This window comes from Hemicordylus capensis, chromosome 1 (genome assembly GCF_027244095.1).
Source record: "Hemicordylus capensis ecotype Gifberg chromosome 1, rHemCap1.1.pri, whole genome shotgun sequence".
NCBI classification, from domain to species: Eukaryota; Metazoa; Chordata; class Lepidosauria; order Squamata; family Cordylidae; genus Hemicordylus; species Hemicordylus capensis.
In genome coordinates this window covers 176,389,357-176,411,856 of record NC_069657.1, presented here as the reverse complement: position 1 = coordinate 176,411,856, position 22,500 = coordinate 176,389,357, and the positions used below count along the sequence as shown (strand labels likewise).

The window sequence follows — 22,500 nt, the reverse complement described above, 5'->3', positions numbered from 1 at the left end:
TATGAATGCTAAACACAATTGCCATTGATGATATTAGCAAAAATCAATGAGTCTCAAAAACAAAAAAGTAAAGTTTTTTTCTTTTCATATAGAAAGAAATAATTCTGAAATAAACTATTTACAATTTATCTCAAATTGTTTAGAAACTTGACAGAAAATGCTATAAATTATAGACGTTGATTTTCATTCATTAAATACTTCTTCAAAGAGCATCTGAAAGAGATGAAAAGCACTAAGTTGTACTCATCATATGCAGATTCCGATACTTAGAAGTCATGATAGCAAATGCAAATTGAGCATTCTAAGCCCAGGCTCTTAAGGAATGTTGTTCCGTCTTTTTCCTTACCAATTTGAGCAGCAACAGCAGCGTGTTGCTTTAAAAAGGACCAGGTATTGGGGGGTCCCTCCTAGTACTGGGCAGATGGACCAGTACTACTCAGCTTTATGCTGCCTCATTTACTTAGTGTTTTGCAATCCTTAATGTGCACAGCTGGCAGCTGAATGCAGGTCTGATTCTAACAGTTTAGACATCTTTAGATGTAGCAGATGGAAAATTTTACACAAATAAAGTAGGAGAAAGTGTGCAATTAAGGTTGTTTTTTTAAAAAAATAAATTAAATAAAATAAACTCTGCAGTTGCCTGATACATCCTGTCCTTGGTTTCTGAACATCACCTTGGTGGGTGGCCATCATTTCCGTACACAGCATCTCTACCTTCATGACACACTACATTTCACACTGGACACCTGCCTAAACTCCAAACTTTTATTTTTGTTGTTGAGTGTGCATGAAATACAAAATGCAGCAATCAGCAAAACGAGGCGGGAGGAAAGGGGAAGACTAGACTAACAGGGTAATTGTATCAGTCCAGTACATTATGGTTACATTCCAGACTAGTTAAGTCACTATGGTAAAATCTTTGGCAGGAATTTTCCCCCTAAGAGTTTATTCATGATGTTCATTATTATGGGTTGTAAAGAATATGAGAATTTCTTTCTTTCTTTTTTAAAAGTCTTATGGAATGTATCACTTTCTTAGATCTTGTAGACATGCTGTGGAAACCATAACACAAAATATGAGTTACTTACAATAACTAATTTTAATCCCATCTGCTAAGTATGACAACATTAGCATTTCCACTTAATTAAAAACACCCTTAAAGCAGCAATATTTTAATCACTCCATTTTATTTACTCTCCTCTGGTGTCACTTATAATTGTAACTTTTTATTTTTTTAATAATGAGGGATTTTTTTCCCTCTGTGCATCACACAAAAAAGTGCTGTCGATAATTAGCAGTCTTCTGTTATTACTAGACTCAGGTGTCACAACTGTGTCTCATCCTCATTACAGTAAAAAATTTCACCTATCAGATTCATTATTGCTAGATAATGCAACTGAGAGACTTAGCAGGCCCTCCAGAAAAGTAATTCAGCCAAGCAAAATTATCAGCTAATTATATTTAGAATCAGAAGCCCAACAACTATTTGCAGATAAATTGTATGAATTGAAGGGAATAGATCTGAATATTAAGATTCATAGATTTAGCAGATGATTTGTTAATTGGAATATAAAGGTCATTTTAACCGTGAATTCATGGGAACTCTGGTGTTTCATTGACGATACTGAAGAATCAAAATGACTAACTATGCGGTTGTAATTATTTGAACTTATGTACAGGGTAAGTGTAGGGAGAAGTTATGTTGCTTCTAAGTTGTGCAGGCAATGTGCAGGAAACTTAACAGAGTGCCTCTGTCATGGACTCTGTCGCCTATTAAGATCATCTGGAGAGATCCGGTTACGGTTGCTGCCGGCTCGTTTAGTGGAGACTCGGGACCGAGCCTTCTCTGTGGCTGCCTCAGGGCTTTGGTATATGCTCTCTGTTGAAATAAGAGCATCTCCTCCTCTGTTTCCTTTTAGGAAGACCCTGAAGATGCACCTGTTTTCTCAGGCTTTTAACTGAAATTAATTTTAAACTGTTTAATTTATTTTAACCTCATGAGATTGTTTTTATTCTGTGAAATTGTTTTAACTGTTTTACTCTGTTTTATATTTGTTGTGTTATAAATTGTGTACACTACCTAGAGGTGCACATATCAGGTGGTATATAAATGTAATAAATAAATAAATGTGAATGGTATTACAGTCCAGAGATCTGCTGGTGAATCTTTGAATCCAGACTCTGTATGCATTTGCAAGCCAGATGGTGAATGTATAACTCACAGCAACCCTTACACATGTTGTGGGGTGGATTTGCACTTTTCGGCTGGTTCCATGGATCTCCTTTTGCTGGAATGGACCAATATACTTGAAAACAGACATTTCGTTATGAAAGTTGCCTTTTAATTCTACCATTTATGGTCTTCTGTTCTCAGCTCCTCTGGGAATGGTTGCTTAATATGTAGGGTCATTTTCAAGTAAAATGATTAATTCAAAATCCTATGTTTTAGCTCTCAGGTTATGTAAGTATTAAGAATTCTTAAACTGACTACCTCCTCCCAACCAAGGGTTATGCAGCCTTCAGGGACATATTTTCAAGTGGCACAGAGCACTTACAGGGAAAGGGAAGTTGTCAAAATTCATGCTCCCTCTATTCAACCTCCGGGGCTACACTCTTTGGGAACTCAGCATAGGAATATAGGAAGCTGCCATATACTGAGTCAGACCATTGGTCCATCTAGCTCAGTATTGTCTACACAGACTGGCAGCGGCGTCTCCAAGGTTGCAGGCAAGAGTCTTTCTCAGCCCTATCCCAGAGATTCCAGGGAGGGAACTTGGAACCTTCTGCTCTTCCCAGAGCAGCTCCATCGCCTAAGGGGAATATCTTAGAGTGCTCACACAACCCCATTCATATGCAACCAGGGCAGACCCTGCTTAGCTAAGGGGACAAGTCATGTTTGCTACCACATGACCAGCAGCACCAATGCTTCTCACATAGCATCTGTGCTTTGCTAGTCGGCATAACAGTCACCAATTTCAATGCTGCATGATAACATTTGTATTCAGTAGAAATATGGGGCATGATCCAGTACACCATGGGAGCAGCACCCACATGTAGAAAATCCCATTGGTGCCCTGTTTTCCCTATACCCATGCATGGGTATGTGCACAGCCAGCAGTAAGGTCCTTTGGTGGGAGGGGAGGTCTACATATGCTGCCATATATCCATCTATCTCCTTTCCCCCTCTTAGTTCTCATGTCCATGGTATTTGACATTATCAGCTTGGAAACTGTATTTACAATGCAGTTGTGATGTAAACATATTTTTAAGGAAATGCAAATGTACATGCGCAGCCTTCACATCTTGTCAAACATCTTGTAGAGCCTTGACTCTGGAGACCTCAAAATTGATAGGGCTGATCTGAGGGTCCCTTCATTAGACAAGGGTGTCCACAGTGCCATGTGCAAACCAGGATGAATGATACCATCAGTGGTGGGATCTGTCTGGCCTGTGCAGAGGGGAGTCTTTGGAGGAATATGTTTGCTGAATGCCACAAATTTGATGACTGTTTTATAAAAAGAAGAGGGCTAGAAGAAACTAGATGCAAAAAGCTAAGTTATAGTCCGTGACAAATATCTTTTTTAAGGGTAAAAATAAAATGCTGAAAACAAACTCACAGAAAGCTTGCTTTCTGGTGGAAATCAAAAAGGTGAATGTTGACACTTCCTTCAGTTCATGAAGGGAGACAGAGGCTGAAGTTACAAAAGCAGAGCGGTGGGGGGAGTTCTTCAACATGTTGGAGGCTGTTCAACAAATGTCATAAAATAAACATAACTTTAAAAGTGGTTTCAACTTCATTGCCTAATTTCTGGCCAACAAGATTTAAAGTTTTATCTTAAAAGTTCATTACATGACAGATGAATGGGGGGCAGGGGAAAAGAAAACCTTAAACAGTCCCTGTTGTAACTCAACCTGACGGTTGCATGCAAATGTTAACAAAATACTTTACTGTTACTATTCTCTAGTAATACTATTCTCTACTACTACTACTACTACTACTACTCTAGTAATACTATTCTCTACTACTACTACTACTACTACTACTACTACTACTACTCTAGTAATACTATTCTCTATTGCTTTTTAAATCGTAAGACATTTGACTGGATGCCGTGATAGTGATTGTAAATTTGTGGCTCAGGCAAGCTTCTCTGCAAATTACTGGGGTTAAAAAAAATGACAAAGAAGCACTTGGATAATATATTAATAAGTAAAGGTTAAGTTATAATTAGTAATTAGAAGTATATTGGCATATGCATATAGCTAAGTGTGCTCAATCTGTTAGGCATTGTTAGACTATCTTATGCAGTGTTTTCAGGGAGTCACGGAAATGCTTTACATAAAGATAATAGGGATGTGCAAAACATTTCGACATCAAAAAGTTTCGACTCAAAACTGGCCGTTTTGAGTGTCTCAAGCTCAAAACAAAAAGCCCTTTAAAATAAAGGGCCTGTTTCAAGCTCGAAACAAAACAACCCCATTTTGATTTGAAACATTTCTACATTTTGTGCACCATTTTGGAGGCCTGTTTTTTCCCTTGCTGATTGGTTTTCTGGCACCGGCTTTTGGTTGCCTTGCAATCCTATGAGGGTTTGGGGGAAAGGTTAAAAATGTGTTTAAATTTCCTGCTTGCCCATTCCTTTTGTGGGTTGGGTATTTGGAAGCACCCATCATGCTCTACCACTCAACTCAGTTTGATATCCCTAGGAGTTACCCATGGGGAACAATAGAATATTTCGAGTTTCCCCATTGCTCCCTATCACTGCAACACTCAAAATGTTTCCAGGTTTGTTCCATCAGAACAACCAGGTTGACCACTGTTTCGATGAACTGTTTAGGCCGTATGTGGTGGTGCTTTTTAGCTTGAAACAAAATGCAAAATCCATTTTGAGCACATCCGTAAATGATAATGGTCACAGCTGAGAGCTGCATGCCCATGCCAAGTCAACACTTGCACTAGAGTTTTATGGTCATGTGCTTCTTCACAGCAAACACCCCCCCCTCCCAAACCACATTTTAAGTTTCAAAAGTTCTCATATTTACAATTCCTCAGGGGTTCCAGGGCAAGAGCTGCTAAGCATGAAATTAACCCCACAAGCTAACCCCCCCATACACAGGCTGTGCATGGGTGCACGGACCTTTCTTTGACTGGGCCACAACCAGTGGTTGCTTTCCCGTGCCCAGTTACAAACAATGAAATCTCATTGGTTCTAAAACCAGCTGCTGGGCTTCAGCAATTGCTCATTTATGCCAGTTCATTACTATTTCTGTTAGACAACATTTTGAGAGAGAGAAATATGGTGGAATCCCCACGTCTCCCCAGTTGCCATAAAGAAATGCTGCCCATACATTATCGTTTTGTTGCATGTGCCTGTCTGCTGATTATAAAAACGTGTTAGGCAGTATTAAAAAAAACCCAGACAGAAAAAAATGGAGAGCTGCGTTTTGATTTATTCAGAGAAACAAAACATATGCTCGTTGTTCTGTTCTATGTAATTCATGTGATCAATAAAATTATCTTTAAAAAGAGCAACTTTGGCATTTAGGGAGATTACACTGATGTACAGGGAATGCGATTGTTGCAGCCAACTTCTGTGCTGTTGGCCCAAAATGCATTTTGGGGCTCAGTAATGCAATAATAGTAAATAATCTGTTTCCGCCCCTTTTAGGATAGAAGCTGTATACTGTGGCTGCTATCCCCTCTGTCCCAAAGCTTTGGTCTATCCAGAAATATTTCCAGGTAGTTTTCTGCTATGCATTTTTTTCTGTTGAGGTTTTAATGTGTGATTAATTCTAAAATGCAAAGTTTGAGAATAAACTTAAGCAAGAGCAATTGTTTATTTGGCAAGCTACCATGTTAGCACTAAGGAATTTTTTAATGTGTTTTAATACATTAGACTAAGTTTATATTTACCATCTGTTCTTTCTAGATAACACAAAAGCAAGTTTTGAAATAGCATTTTTCATTGTTAGCATACACAGTCTATAATGATAGATTTTTTTTATTATTAAAAAGGTTGCTTGGGCTGCGATAGCTTGCAGATTTTTCTTCTTCTTTAAAGATATACAGAGAAAAATTGAGGCCTGGGAAAAAAAACATACCAAATTATTTAAACAATTTAATACTTAATAATATGCAACCCTGCTACAGGATACACATTAATGTAGTACCAGTCCTTTGAAAAATCTCATCACTAAATGTCTCACATATGCATTGTGTTACATTAGAATAATGTATTTTAATCACCCAAAGGAGATGTCTAAACAGCACAACTACACAGTCTTATTTAGCATTAAACATCCTTGTGAGCTGAGGTAACCTTATAAAATCATGCTTAAATAATGTAAAACACGAGGCGGCACAGAGCAATATGCATTTTTAATTAGTAAAGTGACTAATATCGAGTGTGTGCTTTGAGGTTTTTGTTTCATTAAAAATGTATCTGTTTTTCCTGCAGCTGAATATCTGTATTCTACACCTGAACAGCTTTTTAAAAGGCTTCAGAATTTCTGCAAGAAACCAGATATTGTAAGGAAACATCTCTATAAGGTATTTATTCAGAATAAGTGTTGCATGATATTATGCTATACTGAAGCATACAGACAACAAAAATCCTCTTCTTTGTCCCTCCTCCCAAAAAGGAGAGAAAACCAGAAAACATTTAATTAGCATCCTAATGTTTAAAGGAAACATTCTAGGGAGGGATATTAGTTGTTACACTAACAAGGATTAATTACACTAGATGCCAGTTGTATTAACCTAGGGTCTTATGAAATACGTGCACTTAATGCATGCTACATGCTTTTTTTTAATTTATTGTTTTCTAAAATGACTGTCCTCCACGTTTGGACCCAAGAGGCTTATAAAAATGAACCTGGATTAATTTAATTCATTAGAGTAAAAGGAAAGTAAAAGAAAGATCCTACAATTACATTAATGAGGATAAGCCTACCTTCATATCTTAATTTAATATCCATTGGTCAATACATTCAGGTGGCTGCCCAGGTGAATATCCCACTAGTGCTTCTCTGTTTTGTACTCTTTTGATAATCTGAGAGACTACTTAATCCATCACAACATCAGTACTGGGGGGGAAAGATGTTTAGTCCAACATTATAATTAAGCCCACAAACTCTCCCACATATGAACATTTTACTTGCCTACTGAGTAGGGTCTTACCCTTATCGTTGGTGGTTTGGGCAGGACTTTTTTTTTTTTTGCTTAACTTTTTTCCACCATGCAGTAGTGGCTTCAACACAGTATTTGAAGCTCTGATAATGGCCAACATCCAGACTAATAAAGCTCTGGTGCACTGACACTGTGTGAACTAAAGATTACAGGGGCTGTACTGAGATATGACATGTGGTTATAAAAGTATTGAAATGCTACTGAGACCTGTCCATTTATGGACCATCATGTGCAGTGATTGATAGTAAAAACTCTTCTAGCTTTGTTTAGATGGGGAATTTACAACCTTTTATTTGGTTGGACCCATTTCAGTTTGCACCCCTCATTTTCCCCATTCGTAACCTAGACATTTCACTACTCAAATGTACTTTGTCTTCGTCTTTAAAGAGTGCTCACAGGTGGTAGATGAGTCTGACAAAAATGTCTCTGCTCTAGTCCTGTTGGAGCAGGACAGTGATTGCTCATGGTCTGCATTGACTCTTGATAGTCTGTGGGCACAATTCAGTGTTCTGATTTTTATATGACCTGAGTCTTATTTATTTATTTATTCATTCATTCATTCATTCATTCATTCTCTATACCACCCTTCCAAAAATGGCTCAGGGCGATTTACACAAATAAATAACAAATAAATAAGATGGATCCCTGTCCCCAAAGGGCTCATAATCTAAAAAGAAACATTATAGACACCAGCAACCGTCACTGGAGGTACTGTGCTGGGGATGGATAGGGCCAGTTACTCTCCCCCTGCCAAATAAAGAGAATCACCATGTTAAAAGGTGCCTCTTTGCCAAGTTAGCAGGGGTATATCTTGGAGATCACCTCTTTGCCAACTTAAGCCCTACTATAACCCTTTGTTAATAGTGGCATTCATACACCTGCTTGAAATGACAAATGCACATTAAAAAGGATTCGTGGCAGCTTCCTTTCCTGGAGGCTTGCTGAAGTCTGAGCTTAGATGCCTGTTGGGTGCAATATAAGTCCTTTTGGTGTTTCTATTTGGTGGACTGATGTTAACCGGCCATGGAGTATTATTGAATTTGCTACATCTTGCATGTCATTGTTTCAGTATTTTATATTCTTCTTTAAAGTATGGTGTACTTGCTTTCAGCATTTGCAACAGCATGAAAATAAATTTAAGCAAATACAAAGAATCATAGAATTTTAGTGTTGGAAGGGAGATTGGAGGTCTTCTGCTCGAGTCCCCTGCTCAGTACAGAAATCGACCAAGAAGTTCTCTTGTAAAAGCCTCATTGAAATAAATAGGTACCATACATCTTGTTGATCTTGTGCAGCTCCCATTCAATTTAAAGAAACATAAGGGGTTTTTTTTGACAGCTACACTGCCTCTTGCACATCTCCCATTCATTTCCGTGGGACTTCTTCAGAGAAAGTCTGGTTAGATTGTGCCTCTCTAAGATCTTGCAGAGCTCCCATTCATTTCAATGGGGCTTGTTCAGAAGAATTTTCCAGTCGATCACATCTTCCCATGCTTTGCACAGCACTTGTTCATTTGTGAAAGGCTTGCACAGAAGAACTTCATGACAGTAGCTGGCATATTCACTATCTGTGGCTGCACAAGTGGAAGAAGTATCACCACTGTGCAAAGCAGTCATGGTGCAAGTGCAGGATTTTTGCCAATCTCTCCCTCCCCAGAAGTGCCTTGCGCCACCCACAGATATGTCTCGGAGAGTCTCACACAGCCCTCAAGGACATATTTTTGAGTGGTGCAAAGCACTTCTGGAGAAAGGAGAGATCAGCAACAATCCCTCCACCCAATATGTGCCTGAGAGTCTCACACAGTCCTCAGGGACATATTTTTGGGTGGTGCAGGGTGCTTCTGCAGGAAGATCAACAACAATCCCCTCACCCTTGTGTGATCTCTGCTATGGAGTTCCAGAAGCTTTCTGCAGTGGGCGCACTTCTTCCTTTGTGTGGCCACACAGTTAGTGAAGAGGTTAGCCAGAGTAAACCAATATGTGGTACTTTTGTTCTGCGACACTAATAGCAAGTAACATGTCCAGGAATATAACTAGTAATGCTGGCTGTACATTCCTGGCAATACTACAGTGGTGACAGATTCCCCAGTAACACTGCCCAAGATAAAGAAGCGATAATGCTTGTTTGCTTCCTCAGAAGAATTTCTTTCTTCTCCCTCAGATTTATTTTCTGTATTTTCTTGCCCCATGTAACACATCTATGCATGACAACAAAATAATGTTGCTCTGTACCCTTTAAATTGTATCTGTGACCTAAAAATGGACATTTGCATAAAGACAGACCAAAAGAGAATGTTGTTTCTGCAGGAAATGGTTAAACTTCAAGAAAAAAAAGGAGAGAACCAAAAATGCAATTTAACACCCAATTTCAAGCTCATTATCTTTCATTGTCTATTAACTTGGCAATGGTTCAGAAGGTAGCTCATAATAGTTTAAAATGCTGACTGAACACTTCCAGTGCTCAACATTACTTCTTGAGTCAATACTATTGCATAGCTATACATGGAGGCTTCAAAGAGAAAAACAATTCGTAATTTTTTACCTTGACGTTCACTCTTTCTTCAAGTGCAGTTAAATAGGGTTTATTTTTTTTCTTCACATAGATTACCTTTCTGTTTGTTGTGGATCTGGAGCCATTGCACACAAGAAAGGCTAGCAGGCTTCTAAAAACCAGCGCACTCAGGACAAATACTGATATTAAACCGTAGGGTTTCCAAAACGTGCCATAGGAAGAAGAGATGTGCATTGTACAAGGCCTAATAAGTAAAATGCTTCATTTACTTCAAGTGTCTCCTTTGGAGAATGTACTCTTTGCTGAATTATTTATAGGTGGAGTTACCACCACAGACAAGGAGTAGTTTATCACATCACTTTGGGCAGCGTGTTAATAACTCCTGCTGAATGCAGGTTTTAATTGCCAGTAGTGTAGTGGCAGCAGTGAATGGCACTGGATGGGGTGGGGGCGGGGTGTGAATACTGTCGGATGGGGTTAACCTTAACCCCAATTCAAAGTCTTGATGTAGGAAAGAAATGTACTCATTCCATGAACTCTTAGTGTGGGATCACACTGTGGAAAGTGAATAAATCTATTCCCTTTTTTTCTTCGCTATTCCAGTGTTTTTATCATTTTCAATGTCTCTCATGCACGCACGCACACAGGCACACACCAATTCATGCATGTCTTTGATTCCCTGCTAACTGAGCAAAGAGGCACCTGATTTTCTTTAAAGTCCTGATTTTCTTTATTGAGCAGGGGGAGAGCAACTGGCTATCTATCTATCTATCTATCTATCTACAGTATCTATCTGTCTATCTATCTATCTATCTATCTATCTATCTGTCTGTCTGTCTGTCTGTCTGTCTATCTCTATGTAAACCACTTTGGGAACTTTTGTTGAAAAGCAGTATATACAGTAAATATGCATAGTAGTAATAGTAATAGTTTGTCACTCTTCAGTGTGAACAAAGAACAGAACAGTGGCGATGAAGGACTGGCCTACGTAGTTTTTAAAAAGATGTTCGCTTGCTTTAGAATGTTAGCATTCTGCCTTTTGAACAAACACTCAATTGCTCACTCTCAGAAATGTAAATAAAACAAAATCCCTCATGAAATCATAGGTTTGGATCAGAAACGTGAATGGAACTCTGTTCATGCAACAGGGCTTTCCTGCCACCTCACTTTCCCACCCCAAACCCCATTCCTATGTGTCAAGGGCCCCTTGAAACAGCATGGGATGTGGCATGGAATCAGGGGCTAGATTAGGTGGAGGGAACTTGGAAGAAATTTGGCAGGGAGAGCCACCTTGTATAAGCCTTCTGCTTATTCAAGGAACCCTCTCAATGCCAGCCATGATGAACAGCAATTAAAATCCAGATTCAAATGATAAAAATCTAAGAAAAGAAAACGACACCAGCAGTGTTCCCTCTAACAGGGATCCCCAGATGTTGTTGACTACAACTCCTATAATCCCCAGCCAAAGGCCATTGCAGCTGGGGATGCTGGGAGAGCTGTAGTGAACAACATCTGGGAATCCCTGTTAGAGGGAACAGTGGACACTAATTTTGGTTTTCAGTGACTCCCATCGAGTTCTATGCTCGGTATCAATGGTCTGCACTCTGAGATCGAGTTGAGAGTAAAGGCAAGATTTGAATGTGTTGGCCAATCAGATCGTTTTCTGAGCCAATTTGAAGGCACTCAGAAAATGATCCACTGCTTCCTACCAGTCTCTTAACCTTTACTTATTGGCCATGATGGTGGTGGTAAGGTTAGCAACAATGGCAGCACTGCACAGGAAGGAGGGAGCCTTTTTTCTTTCCCTGTTATCACCCTGACACTCTCAGGAGCAATACGCCAAGAGAGAAGCAGCAGTGGCACACCATGAGGAGGATTTTTCCTCCCCCACCCCCAGGTCTCTGAGGCTCTGATCTGAAGCACACCAAAGAAAAGAGACTGTGGTGCTTAGGATTTGGAGTCTCCCCAGGAGTGACTGCAGTGCACTGTAAATGCAGTAAGGAGCCTTTGGGCGAACTCCAGATCCCAACAACCACCCACATCTTTTCTCTGCCTTCTTTGAGCCAGTGCATCAGCCTGACATGAATGAGGAAGAAAAAAGCTGCCTCGCTTCTTGCTTTTCTCCCACCTTTCTCCTAATGTGCTGCTCTTGAGCATGACAAAGTGAGAGGCACAAGTCAAAAAAGGCTCCTTCTTGGTGGGGGGGGAGCCAGTGTGGTGTAGTGCTGGACTAGGACCAGGAAGACCCGAGTTCAAATCCCTATTCAGCCATGATACTTCCTGGATGACTCTGGGCCAGTCACTTTTCTCTCAGCCTAACCTACTTCACAGGGTTGTTGTGAGGAGAAACCTAAGTATGTAGTACACCCCTCTGGGCTCCTTGGAGGAACAGCGGGATATAATTTATTTATTTTTTTAAGTAGGGGAGAGGAAAACTAGTGAAATACTCCAAGTTCAGGCTCAGAAAAGAACTCTGAGGGCTCTGGAGGATTGTTCCTCATTTTCAGAGGGTGTTTTCAAACTCATACGAACATAAAAACAGCCCTGCTGGATCAGGCCCAAGGCCCATCTAGTCCCACATCCTGTTTCACGCAGTGGCCCACCAGATGCCAATGGAAGCCTACAGCAGGAGTTGAGGGCATGCTCTCTCTCCTGCTGTTACTCCCCTGCAAGTGTTACTCAGAGGCATCCTGCCTTTGAGGCTGGAGGTAGCCTATAGCCCTCCGACTAGTAGCCATTAATAGACCTCTCCTCCACGGAGTTATCCAAACCCCTCTTAAAGCCATCCAGGTTGTTGGCTGTCACCACATCTTGTGGCAGAGAATTCCACGTTGATTATGCATTGTGTGAAAAAATACTTCCATTTGCTGGTCCTAAGTTTCCTGGCAATCAGTTTCATGAGATGACCCCTGGTTCTAGTGTTATGTGAGAGGGAGAAGAATTTCTCTCTCTCCACTTTCTCCACACTATGCATGATTTTATAGACCTCTATGATGTCTCCCTGCAGTCATTTTTTTTCTAAACTAAATAGCCCCAGGTGTTGCAGCCTTGCCTCATAAGGTAGGTGCTCTAGACCAGGGATTCTCAATGTTGGGTCCCCAGCTGTTATTGGACTTCAGCTCCCATAATCCCCAGCCCTAGTGGCCTTTGGTTGGGGATTATGGGTATTGAAGTCCAATAACATCTGGGGACCCAACGTTGAGAATCCCTACTCTAGACCCCTGATCATCTTGGTTGCCCTCTTCTGCACATTTTCCAGTTCTACAACGTACTTTTTAAGATGTGGTGACCAGAATTGTACACAGTACTCCAGGTGTGACCGCACCATAGTTTTGTATAAGGGCATTACACTATTAGCCTTTTTGTTTCCAATCCCCTTCCTAATAATCCCTAGCATGGAATTGGCCTTTTTCACAGCTGCCGCACATTGAATCGACACTTTCAATGAGCTGTCCACCACAACCCCAAGATCCCTCTCTTTATCAGTCAACGACAGCTCAGATCCCATCAACATATACTTGAAGTTGGGGGGTTTCATCCCAATGTGTATCACTTTACACTTGCCAACATTGAACTGCATTTGCCATTTTCTTGCCCACTCCCCTAGTTCGGAGAGTTCCTTTTGGAGCTCCTCACAATCTGTTTTGATTTTCACTACCCGAAAGAGTTTGGTATCATCTGCAAATTTGGCCACCTCGCTGCTTACCCCAACTTCTAGATCATTTTTGAATACATTAAAAAGCACTGGTCCCAGTACAGATCCCTGTGGGACCCCACTTCTTGCTTCCCTCCATTGTGAAAACTCTCCATTTATACCTACCCTCTGTTTCCTGTCCTTCAACCAGTTAGCAGTCCACACATGTACTTGTCCCCTTGTCCCATGACTGCTAAGTTTTCTGAGGAGTCTTTGAGAAGGAACTTTGTCAGAAGCTTTTTGGAAGTCCAGGTATACAATGTCAACTGGATCACAGTTATCCACACACTTGTTGACACTCTCAAAGAACCCCAAAAGGTTGGTGAGGCAAGATTTACCTTTGCGGAAGCCATGCTGGTTCTCTCACAGCAGGGCCTGTTCTTCTGTGTGCTTTACAATTTTATCCTTGAGGATGCTTTCCATCAACTTGCCTGGAACAGACATTAAGCTAACCAGCCTGTAATTTCCCGGATCACCCCGGATCCCTTTTTAAAATCGGTATTATATTTTCTACTTCCCAGTCCTACGGTACAGAGCCTGATTGCAGGGATAAGTTATGTATTTTAGCAAGAAAGTCAGCAATTTCACATTTGAGTTTTGACTCCCAAGATTCTTGTGAAAGCTTGAGCTTGGAGAAGTTGCTGATATCTCTAATTCCTTTCTTTCCACTCCACAGAAAACTCCCTTATTCTCTCATACAACTATCACAACTGCCTCCATTACATGTTATAAAAATTAGAAAAACCACAGCAAGTCTGTATGCATGCCTTGTGTATTTCTAACGCACTTCTTCTGCACCAGAAGTGATTCCTGACCTTTAACCACTCAATCTATGCAGCCTGACCCTTCACTTACCCTAGCTATATTCATATTAGAAAAAATATTTAAAGTTCCTCACACCTACCTGGTTCATCTGTAACCATCTCCAAATGGCTATAACCACTAGGCATTGGTCTTTGGCAGGCACAGAGTTCAGTACTGAGTGTTGTGTTATTTCCTAGCCAAAATTTGGTAAGGAAGTTATTGGTGAAAGCCGGAGACAACTTTATGAAACTCTTTTATCCAGCATCTCTGGATAAAAGTAAAATGGGTGGGATCTTAAAGTACAATGGGAAGTACCCCTCACTTTCAATTTGGCTAAGGCCCCTTCAGACCACCCTAGAGCATGATAATAGATCTCTTCTGATTGCTTCTGGTTCTTCAAAACCTTTTCTAGTGTGGTTTGTTATCTGAAGTTCAAAACAATTGACGTTATGGTTACAGAAACACAAAACTTGAAAAGCAGCAAAAATATTTCATTCTTTACACATTCTTTAGGTCATCAGAAAACACTGGTGTTCTTTTTTCATGTTGCCTTATTTAAAAAAACAACAGGATATATAAAATATGAGGTTTTGGTTACCTTCTCTCAATCTACTTTTGCTGCAAGCTTATTAATAATATAATCTAAAACAGTCACATGCATTACTGCATTAGTCTGTCAATTATATGCAATGCCTGTGCCAAGTTATAGAGTTAGAGGCAAAAGGGAGACAGAATTATGCTTGCTACAAAAAGGCAATCAACTTAAGCAATAAGGCACAAAAGCGTGTGTTGTGGCTAAGCCTTGGGTGCATTGTTCGCTACAAAGTGAAGCCAAGTATTATTGAATGTTGATGTCTATCAGAACACAGAGCTCCAAGCATGCTTGCATGGTTTAGTGGCAGTTAAATCCAAAAGCAACACCCTTTCCCCTAAAAGCACACATGTTAATAACCTCTGCTCTCTAAATCTTGGGGAACAAAATAAGGGAAATACCTTTTATTGGATTCATTTCTCTTGGCAAAAGACCATGCAAACTTTCCTCTGTGAACGCTTCATTGTGTGGCTCAAAATCTTCATATTGGCAAAACAGAATAAAAGTCAACACTTTTTATTTTGTCAGTCTCGTTCTCTATTTTAAATTTTCTCAATGCCAGTTCCCCTCCGCCCCCTCCCCCCCCCCCAAAAAAATTATACACATATCCAATTTGGGACATCCTCCCATATCATACCATAAAACATAAATGAAGTTGTAGGAGCTGAACCCCACTGTGTATAGCCAAATGTACAAAGTTTTGAACCTGATATGGATCCTATATCCATGGTAAGTGATCAAAGCAGGCATTTAAATGTGATTCTTTGTCTATATAGGCAAAGTTGTTGACTTGTCTCCAGCTATAATTTGGCTAATCTCCAAATTGTATTTCTGGGGTGGTGATGGGACACTTGTTTACTGCAAGTCAACAACAAAATGCAGCTAAAGTCCTGAAGCTCACTTTTAGAATTAAATGTGATGGTTTAAATAAAGCAGGGGTTCTTAATCTTGGGTCCACAGATACTCTTGAAGTTCAACTCCCATCATTCCATAAGCCAAAGGGCATTGTGGCTGGGGATAATGGGAGTTTTAGTCCAACAACAGCTGGGGACCCAAAGTTGGGAAAGCAATCCTAACTGCAGCTTTACTTAATCATGCCTTTTGATTCGTAGCATCCTTGTTAGCATTCACATTTCAGCTATCGTCTGTTTCACAGGGTCTATCTTCACATTTAAATGGGACTTGATTTTCCCCTGGGATCTGATGAGCTCATTCACATCTAGCCTCTCACATGCACATGATGTTAGCCCATAATAGATACCTGCCCCTTCTGACAGACAATTTCAACAGTGATTCCTGTTCATGTTAAAGGCGTGACATTGGTATAGGGATTCTTCAGCATCTGTAATGCCTGCTTCTCTTTTCATACTTTAGATTCAGCACTTTAGAGCAGGAACCTTCCAGGCAATAGGGATGAACTGTGATGAGCAGGCATTATAGCAAGAAGCCAATAAGACATGCTTACTGTTTATCTTTGCCACATGTTCCCACATCAAATTATTCTAATTTTGCTTACATCTAAGTTTTGTTTGTTGCATTACTCTCATCCATAGCTTGAATCCATCCAGCATAAACCTTCTGGCCCTCCTTCCTCTTTATATACTACTAAATAGAACTTCTTGGTATTCAAGACCAAGGTTTTCTCCAAGTCAGTAAACTTTATTTGCGGTCTTTCTTATTTTCTACATATTACTCATGCAGTATTCAAGCCTAGTAGCAGTTAACCTTCACCCTTGGAAGGTTATCCCTTGGGAAGTTGAGTCAAAAACAGGAAGATACTTGGGTAAGAATATAATAAGCTATAAAGCCAGACGAAGCATCCCTAGTTCAGTTTTGTCTGCACTGGTCCTCCCAAACCTGTTTGCTTGCTATATCATGGTGTAGTGGTTAGAGTGTTGGATTAGGACAAGGGAGACCCATTTCCTTCACTCAATCTTGAGAAGAGTAGGCAGCCATAGTAACTATATTCTTACTCTTGTGTGTATTTATATACTGAGCCAGGTCTCATGATCAGTGAGACCCAGTTTTGGAGGGTGCACGGGGAGAGCACACCCTCTCCCCGCACACGAGCAGGGAGGGAGCCCTGATTGGCCAGATCGGCCACCCACATGATTGCCGGCTCCATGACGGAGACGGCGGGGGCTGGGGAGCTCCAGTATGCCCTGCACAAGTGCGCAGGGCATACTGGGGAGACCCGCAGAGCTGGGAGGCAGCTTTTCGCCTCTCCTCCGGTGTCTACTCATGAGTAACTGTGCCGCAGAGCCACACTGCGGCTACTCACGATCTGTAAAACCAGGTTTGCAGAGTGCTCGCTCCGCAAACCTGGTTTTAGGGCAGGGTTAGTTAGGCGGGTTACCCGCCTAGGAACCACCGGGCTCGCAGTCGAGCCCAGTGGTTCACACGATGGGGCGAAATCAGGCTAGACTCCGCTAGCCCGATTTTGCCCCGTCGTGTGAATAGCCTCACTGTTTTTCAACAATAACAAAAGTTTGCAATGTGGTTTACTTAGCAAAATGAGTTAGAAGATGGTTCCCTGTCCCAAAGGGGCTCACAATCTAAAAAGAAGACACCAGTTATAGCCACTGAGAGGAATGCATTCTGGGTTGATTTGGGACAGTTGTTCTTCCCCTGCTAAATATAGAAGAGCAACCACTTTAAAAATATACCTCTTTGCCCAGTTAGCAGGGTTTAGCTGTTACCAATTTCAGTACATCATCTAAGACACACCAGAGCACAGTCTGGTACAATTTGGCCACTTTCACTTTCCTCAAACCACTTGCTGGATCCTGAAAAATTGCCTAGAGTCAAGTTAGTTGGGTTTAATCAGTGGTCTGCACTTAACCAGGTCGGGTTTCATTCCCCTGTGTGCTTCTTGTTCTAGTCCACAGGGACCAAAATGAAAAGAAAGGTTTGGTGATGCATAAAATACACTCAAAGGTGCAGTACGAAGAAAATGCTGCCTTAGTGAGTAGCAGAACCTTCAGTATTAAAAGCAAGGGCATCGAACTTTCTATTGCAAAACTATATAGGGAATACAGGCTTCCAGCATTCTGTAGGGAGGGAATTAAAGCTGGCTGATGAGTTAGAAATGTTTGAGAAAGGGCATCTGAGCGCGTAAGGGAATAGGGTAAGAGTTGAATATATTGAGCCCATGGAACATGTTAGGATGGGGAGGGAAGAAAGAAAATAGTTTTGAAAAGGGATAATCATTTAATTTTACAAAAGGGATATTAAAAGTAGATTTCAAAAGACACTGGTGACCTTTTTCCTACTATTTAATTCAGTCAATCTGCAATGAACATTTTTTTTCTTCCTCTAAAGGATGTCTCTGTTGCCTGACACTTCCTCCCAAAGTGGGAGTACTTAGTTGTGCAATGGAAAATGTGCTTGGAGTCTAAAAGTGAAATCTTTCCAGGTAGAGTCAAAATTTCACCACAGGTCATGTGAATGCTATTTATCACAACAGAAGGAGTAGGTGGCCAGTATTAAAGTGATTTTCCATAGTTTCCTGACAGTTTTATTAAGAATTTTATTGATTTCAACATTAAACAATTACAGATACAATCAATGTTTCAATCAGATGAAAAACCAGAATCCCTTACTCCTCTATTATACACCAATCCATAATGGTTAAGATGTATTTCTGGTCTTGTTTTCTTAACAAGTGATAACCTACCCCTATATCCCCTACCAAATTTGGAAAATATAGGAGAGAGAAAAGGAAGAAGGAAAGACAAGGGGGCAGGAGAGGGAGGTTCCAAGACAGACAGTGGCTGATATCCTGATTAAGACAGCATGAATGTGCCAGGAAGACAGGCCCACACTGCTGCTGTGCCTATGCGTGAGGAGGTCTGTGATTTTTGGCAATCTTCTTTGCTTCTGGAAGTGCCCTGTGCTTTCCAAAAATATGTTTCTAGGAGCCACACAGTCCTCAGAGACATATTTTGGAAGACACAGAGCATTTCCAGAGGCAGAGAAGATCGCCCAAAATCCATCCTCCCCCCACCCCCCCCATAAAGGTGCAGTGGTTGTGGGGAAGCTCTCTGGCTGCATTAAAAGCAGCTTCACACTGCATCCTCCCATTGCGTCCTCATTGCGTCCAGATGTCAGTCAATGTATTTCGCCCCTTTGGAAAGCATATCAGTCACAGTCCAAACATCTCAAGGAAGTAGGCCCCATATCTCCTGAAAACTGTCTTTGTTTGTGATATGTGATTCTTTTTTCTTTGACCATCTGATTAGTCCAGTCATATGTTTCAATCTGAAGGATTCATATTTCGAACACAGCAAAACCAAAAATGCTGCTGCTAAAGTTGCCCAAAGGAAGCAAAGTCCTTTTCCAACTGGCATTCTTCACACCTCCAAAATATGTCCAAGAACAGGATGTATATGTGTGTGGAGTACTAAGGACTGATTCTTGTCAAATTCAATACAGTCTTCCAGAATGAAAGTATCACAGAACATTTCTACACAAGATGCATTGCTTCAACTCTTGACCGCAACAGCGGGCAGGGTGAGGTGTCTGTGCTTGCCAGTGTATGGGACATTTCCCGTCTAAGAGTGTGGCCTCAAATGGCCTTATGAGAGAGCAAGGGGTGTTGCTATAATTCAGTGAAAGGGTTAAAAGAACCCAGGCCCCCAGCTCCTGAGGAACCCCAGTGAGCGGGCCCAGATAGACTACACTAAACCAGCAGGTGTGAGTAAAACTCCAGCAAGTAAAGCAAGGAGGTCAGGATTTTTCAAAGGAAAAGGATAAGTTTATTGAAAGAGAACACCACAATAATTACACAGATTGACTGTTGCCGGTGAGAGCAGGTGTGAAGGCTGTTCTGAGAGAGGTGAGGGCTAACCAAGGGCAGGCTGTCTGTGAGGAAAGTGAAAGTAGAAAAGAATGAGAAGAAAGGAAGGAGAAAGAGAAGCAGCATTGTATAACTCTCTTGGCTTGCTGAACAGTACCAAGTTGAGTTGGGGCTGGAGATCCAGCTTCTATGCTGTAGTAAAGCCTTAACAATTACTGGAGGGGGAGGCATCTGAGGCTGCTGGGTGGGCTTATTAACCGAAGGGGCTCTATAGTGTCTCGGTGCCAGATTGGCACCAGGTTCTAAGTGTGACAAGTGCAAAGACAGGTGCTCGGCTGAGAGTCCAAGGATAATCTTGAGTAGAGCATTGCCAGCAAGCCTGTCTTTGGGAACTCCTGGCTTGGAGCAGAGTTTATGCACAGTATGTGCCACATACCAGTTTTGGTAGGCAAAGGAACGTGCAGAGGCAGACGGCTGGCTGAGGCTTTCTATGGCAGTATGAGGCCTAGTGTCCACCTGCAGTCCTACGGTTACGGGGACTTGGGTCAGTTATAGCCGCTAAAGCTAAGAAAGGCAAAGGGGGACTTTTAAGTAGGGATTTCCTGAATAATAAAAGACAGGTCAGGTATGCTAAAATCTGGTACTGAGGATTGTGGGAGCTGGGTCAGCACTGCCAGGCCTAGGCACAAAGACAACAGGACTCTGCGAGTGCCAGTTCAATCAGAGGCAGGAGTTGGTTTGATTGCATTAAGCTTGGGTCAGATGGTCTGTTGAGACTTTTTTTTGTTCTGGGAGCCTCATTTGCTGGGCTCGCAATTCCCTTCATTAAGAAAGCAAGAGAACTGGGCACGCCATTCCCAGGCTCCAAGCACAAACCCTTACGTGACACAGAAACAGCTGAAACAGAAGCCAACCTGCCAGGCACAAGCTCTGGTCCACATGGCAGTTTGGTTCGGCCAACATTCAAGTTAGGCTGCAAAGGTGCTCTGGCAGCCAATGGTAGCAGGAGATTCAGATTATTCTTGCATATGAGCCAAGCCACATAGTACAGGCAAAGGGAAATTCTTGGCCTCATACTGAGGGCCAAATTAGAAGGGATCTGGGAGACCCATGATTGGGTCACCTGGTGTTTTGTTTTTCCCCTTTCCTTTAAAGTCACTGCAGTGCAGGCAGAGGGATTAGATCTAGAATAGGACTGATGTGTGTGTGTTGTGGGGGAGGAGACACAACATCTGGAACAGTAGGGGGAGGTAACTTTGCTTTCCCCCAGTGAGCCTTTTCCCGAGTTTAAATGGCTTCACCCCCACACCTGTAATTACCACTGCTGGGGGAAAACTACAAATTGGATTCCTATCTCCCACCACCCACTCACTTTATGCCTAATAGTAGTAGATCGATTGATTGATTGTGCCATAAAGTCGATGTCGACTCTTGGCGACCACATAGATAGATTCTCTCCAGGATAATCTGTCTTCAACTTGGCCTTTAAGGTCTCTCAGTGGTGCATTCATTGCTGCCGTGATCGAGTCCATACACCTTGCTGCTGATCATCCTCTTCTCTTTCCTTCAACTTTCCCCAGCTTTATGGACTTCTCAAGGGAGCTGGGTTTTCACATAATGTGTCCAAAGCATGATAAATTGAGCCCGGTCATTTGTGCCTCGAGTGAAAATTCTGGATTAATTTGTTCTATGATCCATTTGTTTGTTTTCCTGGCTGTCCATGGCATCCTCAAAAGTCTTCTCCAGCACCAAAGTTCAGAAGCAACGATACTTTTTCTGTCTTGCTTCTTCAAAGTCTAGTTTTCACATCCATAGAGTGTCACAGGGGAAACCATTGTTCGAAAGATTCTAATTGTAGGTATAGACACATCATGGCATCTAAACATCTTAAATTGTGGTAATGTAAAGGCTTTTATCTCCCCCACCCATCCACCCACTGACCTAAGACCCAAAGGCAAATTGCCCCCAGCATCTGCTTTAAAGAACATTGGGAGATCAGTCAAGGATCTCCCACCTGACTTTTAATTTGGCCCTCAATCTGCCAAACATCATAGCAATGGTGTTTTTGAAATGGGTGCTTGTTGGGGCCTTTGTAGGAGTGGGTGAGTCATCAGCATGGCTTTGCAAATGCTTAGCAATGCCTGGAACAGTGGGCTGGGGACAGTATGGCACAGTGGACCAGTTTGTAAGTTCAACTTTTAGAAAACTAAAAAGGGGTGATGAGACTTGCACTCTGAAGAATAGTAAGGAGTTATACAAGGTACCTGTGAAGTCCCTTAAAGCTGTCTTATTTGGTAATGAAATGAAATAAATAAATAAAACCAGAGACATCTGGCATTACTAAGGTGAGTGTACTTCCAGCTCAGTGAATGAAACTGAACACAAACAACATGTCTTTAGTGTTTAAAAAGGGGTGGGGTCAACAGCAGAGGGGGTCGAGACAAACACAGATCACTGAACAACCATCTGTAGTGCATCTCTTCTCCTACCCTGGAGGTCACATGTAAACCTTCACTTAGGGGATAGAGTGTGTCATTCTGTGTATCTGGCCCTCTTTTAGCCTGCTGTAATTATTTAATGATGTGTATTTTTTTTAGAGAGTCCAAATAAAGTTGTGCTAAACCTCATGACAGTGTCATATTTTAAAGCAAAATGTTTGCACATGTCCTCCTGTTAACTCAAGCAATGCTTTGCCTGTGGCTGAAAGCCTGAAGGGCTGGGAATCTTTTGCAGGGTGACAGAGGGAGACAAGGTAATGGAATAATCAGGCATGTACTTAAAAGCTTTTCCAGTCTCAGGTAGAAGCCTTGTAAGAGCTGCAGCCCAGCCTGCCTGATGTCAGGTAAGCTGTTTGCAGCAAAAAGCCCTTGTTTACAAAAGACATTCTAACCTGGGATTGAGTCTCTAATACC

General features: G+C 41.5%; 1 protein-coding gene across 9 annotated transcripts in view; it reads left to right on the top strand.

The window, feature by feature from the left end:
- Positions 1–22,500, top strand: part of GTDC1 (glycosyltransferase like domain containing 1) — a 336,841-nt gene that overhangs the window by 312,933 nt on the left and 1,408 nt on the right. For 5 of the 9 annotated variants that reach the window (XM_053282905.1, XM_053282903.1, XM_053282910.1 and 2 more), the window contains 2 exons: positions 5,670–5,740; positions 6,459–6,550. In XM_053282905.1, coding sequence (XP_053138880.1) covers positions 5,670–5,740; positions 6,459–6,550 — 163 coding nt within the window. Of the gene's footprint in view, positions 1–5,669; positions 5,741–6,458; positions 6,551–22,500 lie in introns of those variants that run through there. The other 4 variants (XR_008312945.1, XM_053282909.1, XM_053282907.1 and 1 more) reach the window with 2 other exon arrangements.